At 41.3% G+C, this 21,133-nt stretch overlaps 1 protein-coding gene and 1 long non-coding RNA gene across 13 annotated transcripts in view; one reads left to right on the top strand and one right to left on the bottom strand.

Moving 5' to 3' along the window:
• ZNF10 (zinc finger protein 10) overlaps positions 1-13,225 on the top strand; it is a 14,712-nt gene extending 1,487 nt beyond the window's left edge. For 2 of the 4 annotated variants that reach the window (XM_039879150.1, XM_039879152.1), the window contains exons 2-5: positions 3,830-3,920; positions 5,428-5,554; positions 5,862-5,957; positions 9,258-13,225. In XM_039879150.1, coding sequence (XP_039735084.1) covers positions 3,888-3,920; positions 5,428-5,554; positions 5,862-5,957; positions 9,258-10,720 — 1,719 coding nt within the window. In that variant the 5' untranslated portion in view covers positions 3,830-3,887 and the 3' untranslated portion in view covers positions 10,721-13,225. Of the gene's footprint in view, positions 1-2,942; positions 3,057-3,829; positions 3,921-5,427; positions 5,555-5,861; positions 5,958-9,257 lie in introns of those variants that run through there. The other 2 variants (XM_039879153.1, XM_039879151.1) reach the window with 2 other exon arrangements.
• LOC120615954 (uncharacterized) lies at positions 2,903-21,034 on the bottom strand. Of its 9 annotated transcripts, none has more exons than XR_005656388.1 (5): positions 20,812-21,034; positions 18,817-18,960; positions 9,478-10,448; positions 6,071-7,831; positions 4,060-4,968 (listed from the first exon to the last, which is right to left on the bottom strand). It is a non-coding gene; the product is annotated as an uncharacterized LOC120615954 (long non-coding RNA). The 9 variants fall into 9 exon arrangements; XR_005656392.1 differs by lacking the exon at positions 6,071-7,831 and having other exon boundaries at positions 9,478-9,575; positions 10,340-10,448; XR_005656391.1 differs by lacking the exon at positions 4,060-4,968 and having other exon boundaries at positions 5,953-7,831; positions 9,478-9,575; positions 10,340-10,448.
• Positions 21,035-21,133: the final 99 nt, after the last annotated feature.

The raw sequence follows: 21,133 nt of genomic DNA, 5'->3' as shown, positions 1-21,133 counted from the left end.
TATCTATACCTTAATACCAGAATATACTATGTTTACAAAAAAAAAAAAAAAGAGGGGAGAGACAGGATGTCATCCAGAATGCTAGCTAACACGTTAGTCAGCTTAGAGATGTTCCCTACGATTAACTGTCTACCTGGGAAATAAATAGCACAACTCTTCCCTACGTCTTCTTTTTAAACCACTTCAACACTACACCAGCTTTTCTCTAACCTAAGTATGATCTAATCTGCTCTCTGTTTCATTAAAATTGTCTCTCTGTTTTGCAAAGCCTCTTGAATGGTGAATTGTATACATTTCTGCCTTTTCTTGAAAATTGTTCATTTGTTCTTTCATTCCTTCTCTCAACACATATTTTTTGAGCTCTTAGCAAATGCTAGTCATAGGGCAACGATTTGAAATACATATCATAAATTAAATGAGAAAGTCTGCTTATTAGTATTTTATATAGAAATCGTCGTGACATTCTGCTTAGGAGAATACAGTATTTACATAGAATCAAAGACTACCTGGAAGAGAGATTACAGAATTACCCTTAGTAATTAATTAACTATATCCCCAACATGTACAGGAGATTCAGTTAACATCAGTGAGTTTTTAGTAAAGTGGCTGGAAAGGAAACATCAACAGATTGCTTACTGTTCTCAATAACAAGCACATACTTTTATTAAAGAAAGTCTATTCACAGTGGGAAGAAATTACCTAGTATTAATTTTAACTAGAAATATGCCTGAACGATGAGAAAACTTTAAAACATTACTAGGAAACATAAAATAAAAATAAAAATAAAGGAAGAATAGGAATGAGAACAGTTCTGTTTATAGATTAAATTCACATGTCGAGAAAATAGAACTGTTTCTTTTTTTTTAAGAACCCCCATGCAGTTTGTTCTTTATATTCTCATCTTAAAAATGTTTTGGAAAAGACTCATTTCTTCATAACTTGGTGAGGAAATATTTCTGTTAAAGGAAGAATACTCCTAGAAATGATGGGTTTCCTTGGTTTTTATCACATAGTTTAAACACTGAAAGGTTAGTGGCATATAGTTTAAAAAACATTTTAAGTTTTAAAATGTTTATGTTAAGGAAAAAGAAGTTTCATGTTGTAAAATCTCTGTTTAGTTTACAGTACACTTTCATCTGTAGTATTCCTCATAGCATGTCTTGTATCAGCCAGCTTTCTTAAGTCTTCTGGCTATTAGAGCTATCCTCTTTTTGAGATTTAGAGTGAGATTGTCCCAATTCTCAAGTGGTTCATTATCTCATAAGAGAGGTGGGCAGATAAGTAAGTAGTGGTAGCCTGAGGCAGAGTGCTGAAGTGCTGGCACCATCTGCGAAGTGCAGCATGGGGCAGAGTGCTCGACGATTACTGGCTAAGGGACCACTGATGCTTTCTGGGACAATGGGCAGGCTTCTGGGAACAGGCGGCATTTAAAATGAGGCATAGTGAGAATGGGACAGGTGCAGGGGAGTCAGGGTCGAGAAGTTGTCAGGGCCCAGAATGTAGAGGCCTGGGCCCTCGGGAGCTCGATCAGAGCTGTGCTGTGGAACCTCTTGGGCCTCAGTAGCTTGCGTAGCTTTCTCGCTGGTTCTAGCAGCTTTTATTTTTTATTTATTTTTTTTATTTTTTGGGCCCATTTCTGCCCTGGTGGGAGGCTCTCCGAAGATATCCATGCCCTAATCCCCAGAACTTGTGGCTGTATTATCTTATATGGCAGAAGGGACTTAGCAGATATGATTCAACTAAGGACCTGAAAATGGGGGATGACCCTGGATTATTTGGGTGGTTTCCGTGCAGTCACAGAGGTCTTTCCAAGCCCGTCAAAGGAATAGGGAGGCAGAAGGTAAGAGTTGGGACGTGTGACTTCTGAAGGAAGGCACAGAAAGATGCATTGCCAGCTTCCTCCTCAAGCCTGATCCCTCGTCTGAGCTTTTGACCATCCCTTCTTCCTCTCTCTGGCCTCCGGCTCCAGCCGCCTGTCTGCTCCTTCCTTCCTCTCAGCCCACGGTCTCCCTCGAGTTTGGCTTTTGGCCGCACCACCTCTTCTAGCTCTGCCCTTGCTCTTCTTTCTTTACCTCCGAGCTTTCCATTCCTGCCGTGGGATCTGGCTCCTTTCCCACCGGCACGTTGAAACTGCTTTCCCCAAGTCACAGTGACCCCTCATCGAGCCAGGCCGGTACGTTTCAGTCCTTAGTTTATCTGAGCCTTTTCATCTCCCCTCCATGAAATTCTTCCTTCCTCTCTGACATGCCTCTGTCCTGAACCCTCCCATCCTCCGTGGGTCTTTCTCTGCCTCCTCTTCGGGCTTCCCTTTCTCCTCTGCTTGCTTTCTAAATGTTGACTTTCCCCACAGTCTAATCCTGGTCCTGCAGCTCGTTTTACTCTTCACTGTGCTCAGTTGATTTTACATACCGCCTTGGTTTCATTTGATAATGTCATTAGCGGGATTTAGCAAATCTTACTGCTTCTTAGTGGGCTTTATAGAAATTACACCATAGGGTTGTCGATGGGAACGCATGCTAAGTGAAATAAGATGAACACGAAAGCACAAATGTACGATTTTACTTACATGGTGTTGTAGAATAGGCAAATTCACAGAGACAGCATGGGTCAGAGGGGAGGGAAGAGGCGGTGGTTATTTTTAATGTTTAGGAGCTTCCGTTTGGGATGAGGAAAAAGTTTCGGGATTACTAGTGATGGTTGCACCACATTGTGAATGTAATTAATGCCACTGACTAGTACACTTACTGATGGTTAAAATGGCAGATTTTAAGGATTAATGATGTAATTTACCTAACCCCCCTGAATGTGTACACTTTGGGTGAATTGTATGGAATGTGAGTTATATCTCAGTAAAGCTGTTAAAAAAGAAACAAAGGCAAAATAAAGACGTCGTCAGACATACGAAAGCTGAGAGAATTTATTACCAGCAGACACGAGTACAAGAAATGTTCAAAGATGCCCTTCAGGGCGGAGGGCAATGAAGCCAGATGGAAATCTGCATCTGCCAGAGAGAATGTCCGCCTCTGGCACTGACACTGGCACTGGTAACTGTGTAGGTAAATGCGTATCTTTCCCTAAGTGTTAAATACCTTTAAAAGATAATCGGCCAGGCATTAGTTTTCATTTGCTGTTTAATGAATTTCCACAAATTTAGCAGCTTCAAACGGCACCCCTTCCCTAGTTCGCAGTTCTGTAGGTTAGGAGTCCACTGCAGTGTGGCTGGGCTTTCTGCTCAGGTGTCCATCAGCTGACAAGAAGCGTTGGCCACCCAAGGTCTCACCTGGAGGCTGTGGGGACAGCGCACTTCCACGCTCACTCTACTGGTCCGTGGAATTCAGTTCCTCGTGGCTCTATCCCTGAGGTCCCCGTTTCCTGCTGGCTGTCAGCTGGGTGCTACATTAGCTCCCATGGGGCACCTTCCGCCTTCAGGCCAGCAATGGCACGTCTCGTTTTTCTTGTGCTTCAAATCTCTGACTGACTTCTGCCATAGGCTGGAGAAAACACTTATTTTCTGTCTTCTTATCTGTAAATTAAGGGCATCAGATCGAGTCAGCGTTTGTTTTCTTGTTTGATTTTCTCAAAAAAGAGGATCTGTCATTGTAGAACTAATTAATTCCCAATGGAATTGAGCATGGAACTCCGGAGACAGAGGAGACAGACGGCAGTCGACAAAGCTCCTTGCTCCTGCTCCTGGGCATCTGGAATGTCGCTGCTGTCCCTCTGGGGGGCGGTGTTCGCCTTCCATAGGCTGGTACTGGGGAGTCCGGGCCCAGGGGTTGCGAAGCCTCCCGGTCACAGCAGACCTCCCTCACGTGTCTTTCTCTCCCAGCTTCGCCTTCTTGGGGACTCCTGCTACTCAAGAGAGCGTCGTGGAGAGCGAGCAGGGCATGGAAGCCCCGTCCCCAGCCGCCCCGTCCCGCGTAAGTCAGGCCGCCTTCTGCCCCAGCCTCCAGGGACAACCCGTTCGCTGACGTCGGAGGCCTTGCGCCGGAGCTTCGGGCTCGGGCTCGGGGCTCGGACTCGGGGCTCGGGCTTGGGCTCGGGGCTCGGACTCGGGGCTCGGGCTCGGGGCTCGGGCGCTCGCCGTATCCGCAGCGGTCGTTTTGTTCCTCTCACGAGAGAAGCACGAGTTCGTCAGCAGTGGGGCGGGGGTCCAGGGAGGCGACGCCAGGGAGTGGGGCACTCTCCCGTCCACACTGCGGAACCGAGCCCGTGGCAGCCTCTGCCCCACAGATGGTGGAAGAACTGAGACTGTGTGTGCCCGTCCGGGTTCCTCTGGTCCCTGGGCGTCCTGGGGGCGACGCCGGCTGTGCTCATTAGAGGAACTCGGGGACACGTTATGTAACCGTCAGGGGCGCTGTGACTAGGGCCCAGAGAGCTCCCGGGGCGGGGACCCGGCTGCCTGCGCCTGGCTTAGCCTCTTTCTGGGCGACGGTGAAAAGGCCGCCGGGAAGCGCTGCCCGGGCTGCTGGCGACTGCGCTGCGGAGCTCCGAGGACTTCAGCTCCAAGGACTTCCGGAACCCAGTTTATCCTATTTACCCAGATAGGAACCGCTCTTGTTGCTCAGTTTATTTCTGAGGTTGAAAGTTTCTCCCCAGCACCAATTCCCTTGTGCCTGAAGAACTGCCTCTGCCACGTTTTTTAGAGCAGATCCGCTGGTGACAAATTCTGTTTTACTTCATTTGAGAGTGTGTTGCATCATTCCTGAAAGATACTTCCACCGCACACAGAAATTCTACCTTGACAGTTCTTTTCTTTTCCCCACATTAAAAAAATATTCCTCCACTGTCTTCTGACCTTCGTAGCCATTGATGAGAAATTCTCAGTCATTAAAATAGGGTTTTTCCCACTTATAATCTTCACTTCTTCTGGATGTGGCTGATAAAGGCCTTGCTTCTGTGTCTAATGTTTCTTTCTCAAATTGTTTGCTTCTATAAAAATGTAATTTTTTTTCCATTTTCTTATGCCTATAAATGTGTAGGAAAAATGTTTTAGGTAATTACTTTAGGTCATAAAACATGTCTAGGTTGGTCTTCTAAGCATTAAGTTGTCCTGAACTCAAGACTATTTTCTCCTCTTTTCCAGCCTTGAATTAGGTTTTTTATTTCACGTTATACAAATGTAGATTAACTTTCAGTGTCTGGTTCTCCTTGCTATAACTTTATGGCAAAATCGACTTAAAGTATTTCTGACATTTTCTAAACCTAAAGCATAACTGGTTTTTGGACAGTAGGTACCTAATAACCATTCCTTTTAGGCCTTGTCCAGAAGCCAACAAAAATAATACTACTAACTCCTAGAGTGCATCCTGGTCCGTCCTCTTCCCAACCCCAGTGCTATCTGCCTGATCTCTCTTCCTGTGTATATTCAAGGAGGGAGGGCAAAGACACACATCTGGCTTAGTACAAATGTGTTTCGTGTTGCAGACACTGGTGACCTTCAAGGATGTAGTTGTAAACTTCACCAGGGAGGAGTGGCAGCTCTTGGACACGGCTCAGCAGATCCTGTACAAAGATGTGACTCTGGAGAACTATAAGAATCTGCTTTCATTGGGTAAGACTAACTTCTGTTTTGAGAGATACACTCCCTGTCATGTTTTGGTTCTTTACTGGTCAAAAGATGTGGACACCCTGAAGCAAATACCCGAGCATGAGCTTGGACCTCTTTCTTTATACTGCTTTTGTGAAAAAAGTTGTTTTCATTTGTTGAACTTTTGAAAATGCATATTTTGCTGCCTCACCTGTAGTCTATAGTTTAGAGTCCCCCAGAACTATGAAGGGTTGGGGGTTGCGGGTGCTTCTTTTTGTCCAGCCTGGAGCTCCCAGCCCTAACCCAGTTTTATATCTTTCACTGTGAACAGGACATCAACTCCCCAAGCCAGATGTGATCCTCCACTTGGAGAAAGGGGAAGAGCCGTGGCTGGTGGAGAGAGGGGTTCGCCGCCACACCCACCCAGGTGAGGACCAGGCCAGAGGCGTTTCCGGCAGGAACCCAGATGACCCGCTAGGCTAGAATCCCTGGAGACGGTGGTCACTAGTCCTCACTTCTGAGAAGTCTGAGTTTGCTTACCTCCTACTTCCCACTGCTAGTCGTCTTTTGTCACACTTCCGTTTGCATTCAGAGACAGAGGCGTCTTACTTCTTCATTAAAATCATCTTTCTCTTGATGGGCTTGGTTCGAGCCCTGCTTATTAGCACCACCTCTGGCATCCCTGTTCTGGCATTTTCACAGAATCTTTTTCATCTTTGCCTGTCTTTCCTCTTTCACATGGCCCTTCCCCCAGCCTCTGCGTAGGCCGAGCAGGGGGACTCCATCACCTGCCAGTGTCCCCAGTTGTTCTCTGACAGTCAGAAAACCGTGGCAGAGGCTCCCAGTTCCCGTTGCTTCATTCTCCTTCCTCTCCAGAACCGCCGCTCCCAAACCCCCGTGTCCCCACTGCACCCTAACTCTTATAATGTCTTCATGATTTATGCCGATTTCACTTTAATCTTAATATCTAAAACGCAAGTCATTATGAAAGGATTCCTAACATCGCTTCTTTTTCCACCTTCCGTGTGTATAGAAAATCAGCCTTTTCGGTTTAGAAATAGCAAGCAGTCTTCCGCCGTCCTTCGCCTCTGTTCTTTGTCAGGGATCTTTTCTCTGATCGGTCTTTCTGAGCTCAGTTCTCAGACATTTTTCTCTTCAGGCCTCTTGGGGATTGCTGTCTGTGTCACACTGCAAAGAGCCTACTTCACAAGGGGCAGGACAGCCGGGACACTTGCCAGGGGCTCCATGTTGGTTCAGATAGACACATAGCTTCCCAAGTTCAGGCGGCCTCCAGTCGTTTCCATCTGATACTAATGTCTACGCATATTAGGCGTTTCCCTACATCTCTGCTTCGAGTATGGCGTACATAAAATCTGTCAGAGTTGTAGTTGTCCTGGGAGTTTTGCCTCAAGTCCATTCTCTGTGAACCCTTAAGAACTCCTCATTAGGTACAAGTCCCTCCCTTTTCTGAGCATCCACTTTACAGCTGGTCCTCGAATAACGTTTCGCTCAACGTTGTTCCGTTATAACGATGATGAGATGCCATAGAAACTTGTCTGGTTTATATCAATTAACCTGTGGTAAAATTGTTTCCTTATGTTTTGCTTCAAGTTGCAGAACCTTATCGATGAAGTTGAGGACTTACTGCACTTTTAAATATCAAACCTTTTTTGACGTTTTTTACGTTTGGTTTTGTAGGTAACTCAAATTTTATCTCAATGGCAGGTCTTTCAACACGCTGTTAAAAACTCAGTCAACTGCTCTCAAAAACACCATGGGAGGCAAGATTGTTCTCTGTTTTCTTTCATTTCTCTGTTATTTCCTTTATTTTTTCATTCAGGTATTCATTTATTTAGTAAGCTTTCCTAAATATCTGTTGAAAAGTATCCAAATATAACTGACTGGATTCAGCAGTTTAGATTTTTATTGAGAATTTGTTGTCAGAAGAAATACTAAAACTCTATGTATTGAAACACATGGAATTTAAGGGAATCTACACAGCTGTGTGAACTTCATTATCAAAATAAAAAGTATAGTGAGTAATGGCTTTTAAAATTCAGATGATCAGTTGATTAATGGATGCTACAGATTTTGAAGGTAACTCACTCGATTGGTTATGTTAAATAATGTGTAGAAGATTTCTTAGAATTTTAATAAAGGAAAGCATCCATTCATATGTTCAAACACTCCACTCCGTTTTTCTCTATTGTTTCTCAGCCCCCATTTCTCATCACACATGTTCATTTTTCAGTTTTGCATTTGGCATTTGTATTTTGAAAAACTCCATGGGATTCTGTTGCCCTGGGTGGAAGGGCCAGAAGGGAAAAGATGGTATATTTCCTATCAGAATTCATCAGAGTAGCAGTATGTGTGAGTGCGTGTGTGTGTGTGTACACATGCATATACACCATGGAATATTAATCAACCTTAAAAAGAAAGGAAATTCTATACTATGCTACAACAAGGATGAACTTCGTTATAGTTCACCTATTTCACTAAGTGAAATAAGCCGGTTACAAAAGACAAAATGATTCCAATTATATGAAGTTGTCAAAATCAGAGACAGTAAGGATAATGGTTGTTGCCAGGGACTGGGTTGAGGGGAGAACGAGGAGTTAGTATCTAATAGATACAGAGCTTCAGTTTTACAAGATGAAGAGAGTTATGGGAATGGAGGGTGGTGATGGCTACACAGCAATGCGAATGTACTTAATAACTGAACTTTAGCCTTAAACATGGTTAAGATGGTCAATTTTATGTTAAATATATTTTACCACCAAAAAAAAAGTCAAGTGGAGAAGAATCTCCTAACAAAGTTGTGAGTGAAAATTTGGACTGGTGGGGATTGAATTGTATACAGAAGGCAGTCAGGAGCCTGGCACAGGATCATTTACCAGGCACATTTGTTTTCTGGGGCTGCCAAAACCAAGTTCCATAAACCGGATGGCTTAAGACAACAGAAATACATTGTCTTAACAGTTGTAGAGGTCAGAAGTTTGAAGTCAAGGTGTTGGCAGGGCTGTGCTCCTTCTAGGAGAGGATCCTCCCTGCCTTTTCCAGCTCTGGTAGCCCAGGTTCCCTGCAGTGTGTAGATGCCTCACTCCATCCTCACACAGTCATCCTTCCTGTCTCTCTCTCTATTGCCTCTCCTATTCTAAGAAGGACACCAGTCATGATGGATTAGGGGCCCCCACCCAGCTGCAGTACCACGTCATCTTAACTGATTACATCTGCAATGGTTATGTTTCCAAAGAAAGTCTCATTCTGGGCATTATTCTCTAGTGCTTTAGAGATGTAGGTAAAAGGCATTGCCTGACATGGCTGCATTCATGATTTAGGAATATTAAATTAGCTGTAATATGAATAATGCATGTCAGGGTGGGTCAGGCAACAAGTAGACACCTTAGATTCTGTGGTCAGATTAGATAATGGGAGTGCAGTCTATTCTGTGGAATTGCCTTTATTGGCACACCCACCACTGAATATGCTGATCCCCACGTGTCAGACCCAGTCCTGTGGCTTCTCTTTATGCTCTCTGCTCCTTTCATGTGCTGTATTGCCCAGTGCATTTCCTGTTTCCTGCTGTGTTCTTTCTCATTCTCTATGAAGGTTACAGGACCATATCTAAAAGCAACTCTACATGGCTTACACGCTTTGTCTCCACATACATCAACTTTTCTAACATTAATACATTTTTAGTTATGCAAAGCTTTTTCATTTCTTTCAGATTGGGATACTGCAGTTGAAATTAAATCGTCAATTTCTAGTAAGAGCATTTCTACAGATAAAAAATTCTATGACATTAAAATGGAAGGAATGACAAAGAACGATCTCTGGTATTTGTCGTTAGAAGAAGTCTGGCAATGTGAAGACCAGTTTGATAAGTATCAGGAAAAGCAGGAGAGACACTTGAGGCAAGTGGCATTCACCCAAAAGAAAGTACTTACTCAGGAGAGAGTCAGTGAAAGTGGTCAATATGGGGCAAACTGTCTTCTTCCTGCTCAGCTAGTACTGAGAGAGTATTTCCATAAACATGACTCACGTACTAAAAGTTTAAAACATGATTTAGTTTTTAGTGGTCATCAGGAAAGCTATGCAAATAACAGTGATGAATGTGGCCAAAACTTCTGTCAGAACATTCACCTTATTCAATTAGCAAGGACTCAAACAGGAGATAAACCCTACAAATGCCCTGATGATAACTCTCTCACTCATGGCACATCCTTTGGTATATCAAAGGCTATACACAGAGAAAAACCCTATCAGTGTAAGGAATGTGGAAAGTTCTTCAGCTGGCGCTCTAATCTTACCAGGCACCGGCTTATTCATACTGGAGAAAAACCCTATGAGTGTAAAGAATGTGGAAAATCTTTCAGCCGGAGTTCTCACCTCATTGGCCATCAAAAGACTCACACTGGTGAGGAACCCTATGAATGTAAAGAATGTGGGAAATCATTCAGCTGGTTCTCTCACCTGGTTACCCATCAGAGAACTCATACAGGAGACAAACTCTACACGTGTAATCAGTGTGGGAAATCTTTTGTTCATAGCTCTAGGCTTATTAGGCACCAAAGAACTCATACTGGAGAGAAACCTTATGAATGTCCTGAATGTGGGAAATCTTTCAGACAGAGCACACATCTCATTCTGCATCAGAGAACTCATGTTCGAGTGAGGCCCTATGAATGTAATGAATGTGGGAAGTCTTACAGCCAGAGATCTCACCTTGTTGTGCATCATAGAACTCACACTGGACTGAAACCCTTTGAGTGTAAAGATTGTGGGAAATGCTTCAGTCGAAGCTCTCACCTTTTCTCACATCAGAGAACCCACACTGGAGAGAAACCATACGAATGCCATGATTGTGGAAAATCCTTCAGCCAGAGTTCTGCCCTCATTGTGCATCAGAGAATCCACACTGGAGAGAAACCATACGAATGTTGTCAATGTGAGAAAGCCTTTATCAGGAAGAATGACCTTATTAAGCATCAGAGAATTCATATTGGAGAAGAGACCTATAAATGTAACCGGTGTGGAATTACCTTCAGCCCGAACTCTCCATTTATAGTACATCAAATAGCTCACACTGGAGAGCAGTTCTTAGCGTGTAAGCATTGTGGGACAGCACTTGTTGATAGCCCTAGCCTTGCTAGGTACCAGACAGACCATACTAGAGAAAACACTTATTAATGTGAATATGGGAAGCTTTTCACAAAGAAAAACAGAACTGGAGAGAAGCCGTACAGATGTAATCTCTGAGGAAATGCTTTGTCTTATTCCTATCCTTTTTTTGTACTAGAGAATTGGTCCTGGAGGGGAGAAACCCACAGATTTCACTTTAGTACAGAAATACATCAGATTTCCTTCTTTCCACAAACTTCTACAAAAGCAGTTGGCATGGGAGCATTCTTGACCAAGCCTTAAGTGCTAAAATCTGAAACGGAACCACCAAGTAGGTGAGTTGTTGAGAGATGATCCAGCTTTTTATCTTCAAAAAATAAGTAAATGATAATGCTACTTCAAAAAGATAAATGAGAGCCGTTCTGAGTAGAAAAGAAAAGTGATGCAGTTATTGTAACAAAAGATAGAAAGTAACATTCTATTGAATTAACATGCCATTTTTTACTTGCTTGTTCCTCTCTTCTTGGACACTTGATAGTGTTAGGTCTGTTTTATGTGTCTGATATAACCACATTTTGTTTGGCAGGGAGAATGCATATAATGGAAAACAATAACACGTTTACTGTTAGTACCCATTAAAAATATATTTGCATGTGGGCAAGAACTGAAAAAGTATTGATGGATAAATGAACAGAATTGATTTGTTAGATAATGAGATTACGAGTGAGTTTTATAGCTTATTCAGTGTAACTAATAATTTTTTTAAAGACAGTTTTAAATATTTAAAGAGGATATCTAGTTTCTCTATTTCGCCATCAGGGAAGCTTGAGAACCACCTACTAGCAAACTTTCTGATTAATTCTAAGTTGTTTTGGGTCATAGAGTTATACTCTTTGAGACAGGGTGCTAAAGTCTCCTGGGAATTTGAAAACAGTGATTCTCTGGACGTTGGGGTCCAGAGGAACTTTGGCTGTTTGAACACACCAGGGAGGGCTCCATTTGAGTGGGAATAGGTACCTGGGAAATACCTGAGTTAGTGTGCTCATGAAATAAACAGCCCTACCCAAAGGTACTCTCCTTCCAAAGTAGTTCTCATCTTTATAAAGAAGACGTAGGGGTTAAGAGCATAAGCCTGAGCTAGACCACCCAAGTTGAAATCCCACCTCTGTCGTAAACTTGATGGGTGAACTTGAGTGTGCTACCTAGCTTCTCTGTGCATAACTTATAGATATCCTCCTCTGTAAATTAGGGATATTACTAACTCTGTAGGATTGTGATGAGAACTAAATGAGTAAACATATGAACAGCTTAGAATAGTGTTTGACATCTTGAGTGCTTTATAATTATTAGCTATGGTTATTAATATTACTGTTACTGCTTCACCCTAGTGTCTGTTATTTAATTTAATCCTTATTGAGTGCTAATAACTCCTTGAATTCTCAATTCCCTTCCAGCCATATATATTTGTCTCTTTTACATTAGAATTTATCAACCTGAGGATATCACTGACCCATAGTGGGTGTATGAATTCATTTTTGAGGATCCATAAACAAGTTTTAATATTGTATGCAAAGTTATTGGTTTTGTATAAAGGTTTTTTCTTCTGGGAAGAAGATCCTAATTTTCAGATTCTCTGATAAGTTCATGACCCTAAGAAGATTTACAAAGAGAATCTGTTTTAATTCTCTGATTCATTCTGTAAATGGTTCTGCTGTGTGTAGGGACGGACCATTACTTGCCATTTTCTAGCAAACAATATATATATGAAATGCTCAATGATTGTTGAGTGACAAATGTTTGAGACCAACAGGACAAAGATCTTTATGTCTCTCCCAGGAAAAAAATCTAGAAATGATTGTTAGGATTGTGAGACTTTAGATACCACAAGGAACGTGAGACTATCCAACTCGTACTCTTCATTTTACATTTGAGACACTGTGATTGGCTCAGGGCTCGTGTTGTGAGTGAATCAGTCCCAGAACAAGCCCACAGGTCCAGCCATTACTGCTGCTGTCCTCAGTGCTTACATGCCATTCACATGTAACATGCCCTATCAGAACTAGTCTTCATTGTCAGCAGGGTTCTTCAGGGGAGTGGAAGAACAGTCTATTAACTGGACCCCTAGACTTTCTAATAGCCTCTGGCTCAGTGTTACTCAGCTGTGTAATGGAGGTACTACTACTATTCCTACCTCAGAGGTCTCTGTGGATCAGCAAGATAACATGTAAAATGTGCTTAAAACAGTGCCTGGCACATAGTACTGTATGTGTCACCTATTAATAATAACATTACTATTGTTAACAGCCTACGGAATGTGGGAAGAGATATATATGTCTGTGGATGATCACTGAAACGTTACCTATGATGGTGCAAAATTTGCAATATAAAAATGTATAATAGCAAGATGGTTATTTATAGAATATCCAAGTAATATGCAGACATTAAAATTACGCAAACAAAATTTGGTAACCTAGGAAAAATGTTGATTGCTGTCATGTGTTATGAAAAAGCATGATAAATGTCAATATAGAATAAGCTCAAATATGTAAAAATAAATGAATTGTGAAAAATGAATCTTGCTCAAAACTCTTCAGGAAATTTGTCAAAAGATTAATAGCAGTTAACCTACATATTGGGGGAATTGGCATTTACTTTTCTACTTTTTTTGTACTTTTTTGTTCTTTCCAAATCTTCTCAAAGAATATATATTACTCTTAGGATCAGGAAAACGGTCCTGTCAGTGACCACATATTCTCTCTTTAAAAGTTCATATGTACCATATGTATCATAGAACCTTAATAAGGGTATTTGGCAAGGTTACAGGATACATGATCAATATACAATAATCAATTCCGTTTCTATATAGCAGTGAACAATTTGGAAATGAAATCAAATACAATCTCATTACAATGATACAGAAATGTGAAATAGGTAAATGAAATGAGCAAGGTCTTTACACTGAAAAGTATAAACATTGCTGTATTTCAAGAACACAATCAAGAATACATAAACACATAATAAGTGGAGAAATATACCATGGTCAAGGATTGGAAATTCAATATTGTTAAGATACCTGTTCTCCCCAAATTATTTTTTAGGTTCAGAGGCACTTGTGTGGAAATTGGTGAGCTAATCAAAAATTACATGGAAATTTAAAGGACCTAGAATAACAAAAGCAATTTTTATAAAAGGACAATGGTGGAGGGCTTACACTACCTAATTTCAAAGTTTACTATACAACTACACTAATGAAATGATGGTATGAGGATAGATATAGGTCAATAAAACAGAATCCAGAAATTGACCTACATATACATTGTCACGGAAATTTTGACATAAGTGCCAAAATAATTCAATATGGAAAAGATAGTCTTTTAAGCCAGTGGTGGTGTAACAACTGGATATTTCTAGGGGGGGGGAACCCTCCCCTTATATTACATACAAAAAGCTCCAAATGTATCACAAACTTAAATGTAAAAGCTAAAACTTTTAAATATCCAGAAGAAAATATTTATGGCAGAGATTTCTTTTAGCGTGAAAAGCATGAATCATAACAGAAAATATGATTGATTGGACTTCTTAAAAATTAAAAACTTCACCTCTTTCAAAAACAATGTTAAGTAGATAAAAAGGCAAGCCATAGAATAGTATATATTCATAACACATGTATCTCACAGAGACATGTATCCAGAATATGAAGAATCCTTAGTACTCATAAGTTATATAGCAAGAAGACAAACCAAAAAAAATGCAAAATGTTTTACCAGATGTTTCACATAAAAGAATACATATGACTATCTAGCAAAACCAGGTAAAGATACTCGACCTCATTAGTCATTAGGGAAATGCAAATCAGAACCACAGACATAACACTTCACATCCAGTAGTATGACTAAGACAAAAAAATGGTAACAATTGTTAATGAGGATTGGAGATATTAGAACCCTTGTTCATTGCTAGTGGGAGCAGTCTCTATGGAAACAGTTTGGCATGTCATCAAACTGCTAAACATAGTTACCATTTGATCATTAATTCCATTCCTTAAATTAAAAACATTGGTCCATATAAACAGCAGATGTCATGTATAATAATTCGCAACATGTGGATGGGTAAACAAACTGTGGTATAGTCATTTAATGGAATACTACTCAGCAACAAAACAGCAAATTGATATACCCAACAGCATGGTTAAATCTCAAAAACATTCTAAAAGAAGTCAGAGAAGAGTACACACTATATGACTCCCATACATAAAATTCTAAAAAAACTCTGTTTTTTAGACAACAGGTAAATCGGTGGTTGCCTGTGGCTGGGGATGGGAGAGCAATTGACTACAAACAGGACCAGAAGGGAACCACTGGAGATGATTTGTGTCTTGGTGGTGGTGGTTCCATGACTGTTCATTTGCTAAATGCACTTCAAATGGACCCAGTTTGTTGTATGTCAATTATACCTTAATAAAATTGGTTTTTAAAAATTATTCAGAAAACCAGGGACATGGGGGGGGGACAAAATCTGCAGCTCCAACTGACTGCTAATAACAGTTATAATAATTGCAGATTTTAAAAACTATTTATAGACAGCTTAATATGAGGTAACCAATCTGCTAAACCCTTTAATGCATTAGATTATTTCTATATGTAATCCTATGAGAAACATTATAGTATCTCCCCTCCTCCATAGTTAAGGGAACTAGAGTTTGGAAATTTCAAGTGATTTGCCCAAATTTGACATAGCTAGTAAATGGTGGAGCGTCGTTTGGAAAATAACTGGCAGATTTGTGTAAGATTTGTGTGGCAGATTTCAGTAAGATGTCTGGCACATAGCGGAGGGTCTTATAAAATTAGCTATTCTAATACAAAAAGTAAATACTACCATTATTATTCTCTCCAGAGACAGTCACTCAGACTTCCCTCAAACATTGTCCTCTGTCTCCCTCTATACTGCCATTGTGGTGATGATGTCATATCTTAAAATGACACAGCTACTCAGTGGAAATTAGAATCTAAAGGGAAGAAAGTAATGTTCAAAAAAGTCATATGGCATGTGAGTTACATGCACCATCTCATTTAAATTTTGCGGTAATTCTGTTGACTTTTATTAATTTCCTTCCAGTTTCTGAGCTCAGAGTGACTCGTCCCAGGTTGCATAATAAGTGGAGGAACTAGGGTTCAAACCCAGGCCATTTTAGCTACAGTTTTTCTGCGACTCCTTGCTGCCTCCGCATCTAGCTAAGGATCTTGGTGCTATCGTAAGGGTAATGGGAAACCAGTGAGGAATTTTTAAAAAGATCCCAGCCTCACGGTCACCAAAGGTATAGACACATGGGAAATCAAAGTATCCTGTTAACATTCATTCATCCATTCATTAAACACACACTGATTAAATCTGTGGAACTGGCTTTCCTGTTACATGGCAAGAAGTGAAAAAAATTGATTTAGTGAACTTTGTCTTTCAATAAGCTGCAAGCTGACTGCGTTGCTAGTGTTTTAGCAGGTGTACAGGAATTGGTTGAAAACAAAGTTACGGTGTGGATAGACAGCTATTGGTTGAGGTTGGCAAGATAATCTAAGAATGAGACGAATTTAGGAGATAGATGTTAAAGGAGTAGTGCTTCCACAGGTTTTGGAGGCTCCAAATGGTTGGAAAAGCAAACTGTTTTGGGCCCCATACATTAGGAATTACGTTTCAGATTTTTTTAGTGACTGTTCCCTTATCACCAAGCCCTATGGAAAAAAAGATTAGATTTAGGATGTATTGCCTTACAGATGAGTTCTACTCTGACTACCTGTTGTGGATTGAATTGTGTCCTCCCAAAATCCATGTTTTGAAGTCATATCCCCCAATAACAGAATGGGGCCTTCTACGAGAAAGGGTCTTTACAGAGTTAAGTAACGTCATTAGAGAGAGCACTAATCCAGTATCAGTGTTGTTCTTATTTTTGAAAGAAGGGACATTTGGACACAGAGACACATATATAGAGGGAAGATGATGTGAAAATACAAAAAGAAGACCGGTCTACAAGTCAAGGAGGGAGGTCTATGACAGATCCTCCCTCATAGCCCCCAGCAGGAACCAATCCTACCGACACCTTGATTTGGCGCTTGGAGCTTCCAGAACTGTGAGGCAATCAGTCTCAGTTGTTTGAGCCCACATTCCATGGTACGTAGGGTCAGTAGGCCTAGGAAACTAAGACACTGCTGGCGCTGCCGATCTCCTTTACCATGTTTTTTATTTTTTCTGTAGTGCTTGTCGCCTTTAAAAAAATCAATGTCTATATCTACCTATCATTTATTATCTGTGTTCCCCTGTAGAAATGAATCCTTCACAAGGGATCTTAGTTTTAATTTCTGAGGTAGCCTCTGTGCCTGATGTGGGGCTGGATCATAGTCGACATTCAATAAATATTTGTTGAGTGTTGAATGAATTGATGAAGAAATTAACATTCATCCACTGAATCTAAAATGGGGTATGCCATAAATGTATGGCCAACCAAAAACTGAACATATATGGTGATCTTTTAGCAAAGAGGAAAGGGTGAGGATAGTTACTGGATAGTGAAGCCACAGTGCTTGCCACATGGAGATACACCCTAACAGATATCACAATTAATTATAAAGGTGGTACATGTGGAACTTGGCCATCAATGGCTAGTGTGCATGCAACCAAAGGAATGGAAATAGCCCAAACCAGTTTGAAGAACAACCGTAAAAAGAGCTTTGACCTACGACTTGTCAAGGCTCACAGTAATGCTATAGCAGGACAATGGTATGTTGGCACAGTGTAGAGCAGGAGTTGGCAAACAATAGACCAAAGGACAAATCTGGCTTGCTGCTTACTTTTGTGACTAAAGTTTGACAGGACTAGAACCATGCTCATTCATTTATGTATTACCAATGGCTGCTTTTATGCTACAATGGCAAAGTTCAGTAGTTACAAGACTACAGCCCACAAAGCCTAAAATATTTACTGATTGTGATGCGCTGAATTGTGCCCCTCCCCAATTCCTATGTTGGAGTCCCAATCCCCAGTAACTCCAAATGTGACTGGATCTTTAACATTTAAACATTTCAAGTTAAAATGAAGATACTAGGGTGGACCCTAATCCAGTATTACTGGTGTCCTTTAAAGAAGAGGTGATTGGGACACAGACATGCAGAAGGATGATCACATGAGGACACAGGGAGAACGTGACCAACTCTGTTGTCATTTTGATCTCTGACTTCCAGCCTCCAAAACACTTGAGAAGATAAATTTGTGTTGTTTAAGTCACCCAGTCTGGCATCCCTAGAAAATAATACACTGGCCTTTTACAGAAAAATGTTCAGACTCCCATCGCAGGCAAATATCAATGGAACAAAACAGAGACTAGAAACACACTCATGTGTATGTCATAAGGACAATAATGGCTCCTGAATGATGTCCACACCCTAATCCTGTAACCTATGAATATGTTACCTTAATGAAAAGAGGGAACTAAGCTTGCTAAACAGCTGACCTTAAAATAGAAAGATTATTCTCAATTATCCAAGTGTGCTCAATGTTAGCACACGAGTAGTTGAAAGTGGAAGGAGGCAGAAGAGGAGGCCAGAGTGATGTGACGTGAGCAGCACTCAATCCTCTGTTGCAGGTTTTGAGGACGGAGGTAGGGGGCCATGAGCCAAGAAATGCAGGTGGTCTCTAGAATCTGGGAAAGGTAAGGAAAAGCTTCTCCCCAAGAGCTTCCAGAGAGGAATGCAGTCCTGCCAACATCTTGATTTAGCCCAGTAAGGCCCATGTTGAACTTTTGACCTACAGGACTGTAATATAATAAATTTGTATTGTTTTAAGCCATTAAGTTTGTGGTTATTTTTTACAGCAGCGTAGAAAACTAACAGTGTATGAGAGCTTAGTATATAACAGATTCTGTAACAAATCAGTGGACAAAGAAAGCTAACTACATTTCAGTATAAAACTTTTAGAGCCTTCCTTTCCATATTGAGTATTTAATCTAAGATTTATTTTAAAAATATAGTGAGACAGCAATCTTTGTTCTAATATTATATAGCTGTCTCATTGTTCCTGCACAATTTGTTGAAGGGTTTGTCTTTTCTATAATATTTTCCCCCACAGAAAAGTTGAAATAATTTTACAGTAAATGTTCCCAAATTTAAGATGTTACTTACTTTGTTGAATTTGCATTGATGGTGCAAAAGTCATAATGGATAAAACTATCAGCACTCAGTATGCATCAAGGAAACGGCCCCAGAGTGTATTTATTCGTAGCCATTGTATTCATCACCACATTCTCAGTTTCATTTCAGGATGTTCTAAATGGAGCAGTAAAAAATAATTTATTAAATCTCAACTGTTTATTATCTGTGCAACGAATATTCTGTGCTGCATACTGAAGTTCCATCGTTGGCTCCAGAAAAAAACACTTGTGTGATTATTTGAGTTGGAAGCTGAACTTTGCATGGAGGAAAGACTGAGAGACATCCTACCTGGGGATGTGGCTGACATTTTCTCAAAAATCAACCAAGTGAGCTTGTCACTTCAAGGAAAATAAATGACAGTATTTTTTTTTTTCTTGCAATATAAAATTAAAATATGCAAATGAAAAACAGAATTTTGGAAAACTTATATTTGCTGTGAACTTCATAGCTTCCCAATACTTAAGATTAATAATGACATGAATATGATTTTTCATATTTTATAATGAAATGTTTCAACATTTGGAAGATCTGCATGTCAGTGTGAGAGAGGAGAGGGCATCTGAAAAAATGCAAAGGAAAGGGCCTGCAGATGTGACCAGCAGGTTAAAACTGCTCCGTCCCCCCATGCTGCCCAGTGCTCTCCAGCTAACATGTTTTCCCATAGCTACCTCCCCCACCTCAAGGACTCTCCAGCTCACATCTCCAGTTTCATGGCTTGCCAACCAACTGTTCTTATCTCTGCAGCTGTGCAGGAATAACAAGACTGTGTAAAACAGCTTGTTATCTTACAATCGGGGCTCAGGCTGAGAAGGTGCCGGCATCAGTAAGTGCGGCTCCCTGCTTACAGCATAGGAGTCCCGTCTCTCCCGTTCAAGAATCCTATAATGGTGCTGATAACGCCAAGGTCGTGGGTTCTACAAAATAAATGATCTATAAGACCAGTGGTCTGGAAATTCCTACCCCCTTGCAGCCCCCCACCTGAAGTTGCCCCTCCTCATCCTGAATAAGGAGGAACACGTGAAACCTCAGACAAAGGAATCACGCGCCCCTTGCATGGACACTGCAGAGATATATAAGCTGTAATAAATCTAGCCAAGGGGAGATCGTGCTTTGTGTGTGGTGAATGTTTCACGCTCTCTACTGGTAATAAATTCTCCTTCCTCTAACAAAGTTGAGCATCCACATTCCTCCATCGGGTGTCACTTCCTGCAACAAGTGAACCCATATTTTCCAATGCATGATGTTACAAAAGTATGCATGATAAAATGACTTAAAGTGCAAGACAGACCGATCAATTTTAATAATAGAGTAAAAGAACTTACCTGTGTAATAAAAATGTAACGACCTCAACCAAGATCGGAATGGGGAGGGACTGTAGGGTGAGCTCTTAGTGCTACATGGATGGCAAAGCCCTACAGGAAGAACTCCTTGGTTGCCACAGCCCTCCAAATTCCTATTTTAACAGAATTTCCTCTTTGTGCTGGGGACTTGTACTCTGTCTCCCATGGCTGCATGTTCTGGGTTGCAGTTCTTTCTTTTTCCCCCCGAATAAACCTTTTTTATTGGAGTAATAGCTACCTGACTTTTTGTTTAAGGCAAATACCTGTGTGATTTCAGACTGTACATTGCAACTAAGTTATCCCTTGTTCGGTTTGTACTATCTAATAAAAATACAGTTATGTGATGAGAACATTAAAACACCCTGTCCCTTTCCAACTCCACACCAGTGCGTGACCATATTTTCTTTATATACTTTCACAAAGACAACATATGCAGATTGAATGCAGAAGCAAATGTGAGGACCCAGTTGTTTTCTATTAAGCCAGACATTTAAGAGGTTCCTCCCCATCAAGAAAAAAAAGTTTTAAAATGCTACACCTCGCTAACTTTTTTTTAATAAAAATGTCATTTATGCTAATATGTTATAAATCTTTGAGTCGTGAAAGTGTAAATGAGGACTCTTACCACTTCGGAAAAGCATGGACCATAATACATTTTTAGCTCAGTTTACTCCACTCTCGCCTTTGCTGTCCGTGATTTCAGTTCTCTATCGTTAAGTCGACAGTGCCGGCGCCCAAGGACTCGGCCTGGGGAGCCTGAGCTCTGGTTGCAGCGCGCCCCGCCCCGCCCCCCCGGGCCCCGAGCCGCAAGCCGCGAGCCCTGAGCTCCGCCGTCCCGCCGCCCGAGCCCGGAGCCCCGAGCCCGGAGCCCCGAGCCCCGCCGCCGGGAGCCGCGAGCGCAGCCCGCAGCCTGAAGTGCCGCAGAGGCTTCTGGGAGCTGTAGTTCT

This window comes from Pteropus medius, unplaced genomic scaffold (assembly GCF_902729225.1).
Source record: "Pteropus medius unplaced genomic scaffold, Ma_sr-lr_union100, whole genome shotgun sequence".
In the NCBI taxonomy this organism is placed as follows: domain Eukaryota; kingdom Metazoa; phylum Chordata; class Mammalia; order Chiroptera; family Pteropodidae; genus Pteropus; species Pteropus medius.
The sequence above is the reverse complement of the archived record's forward strand: the minus strand, read 5'-3'. Positions and strand labels throughout refer to the sequence as shown.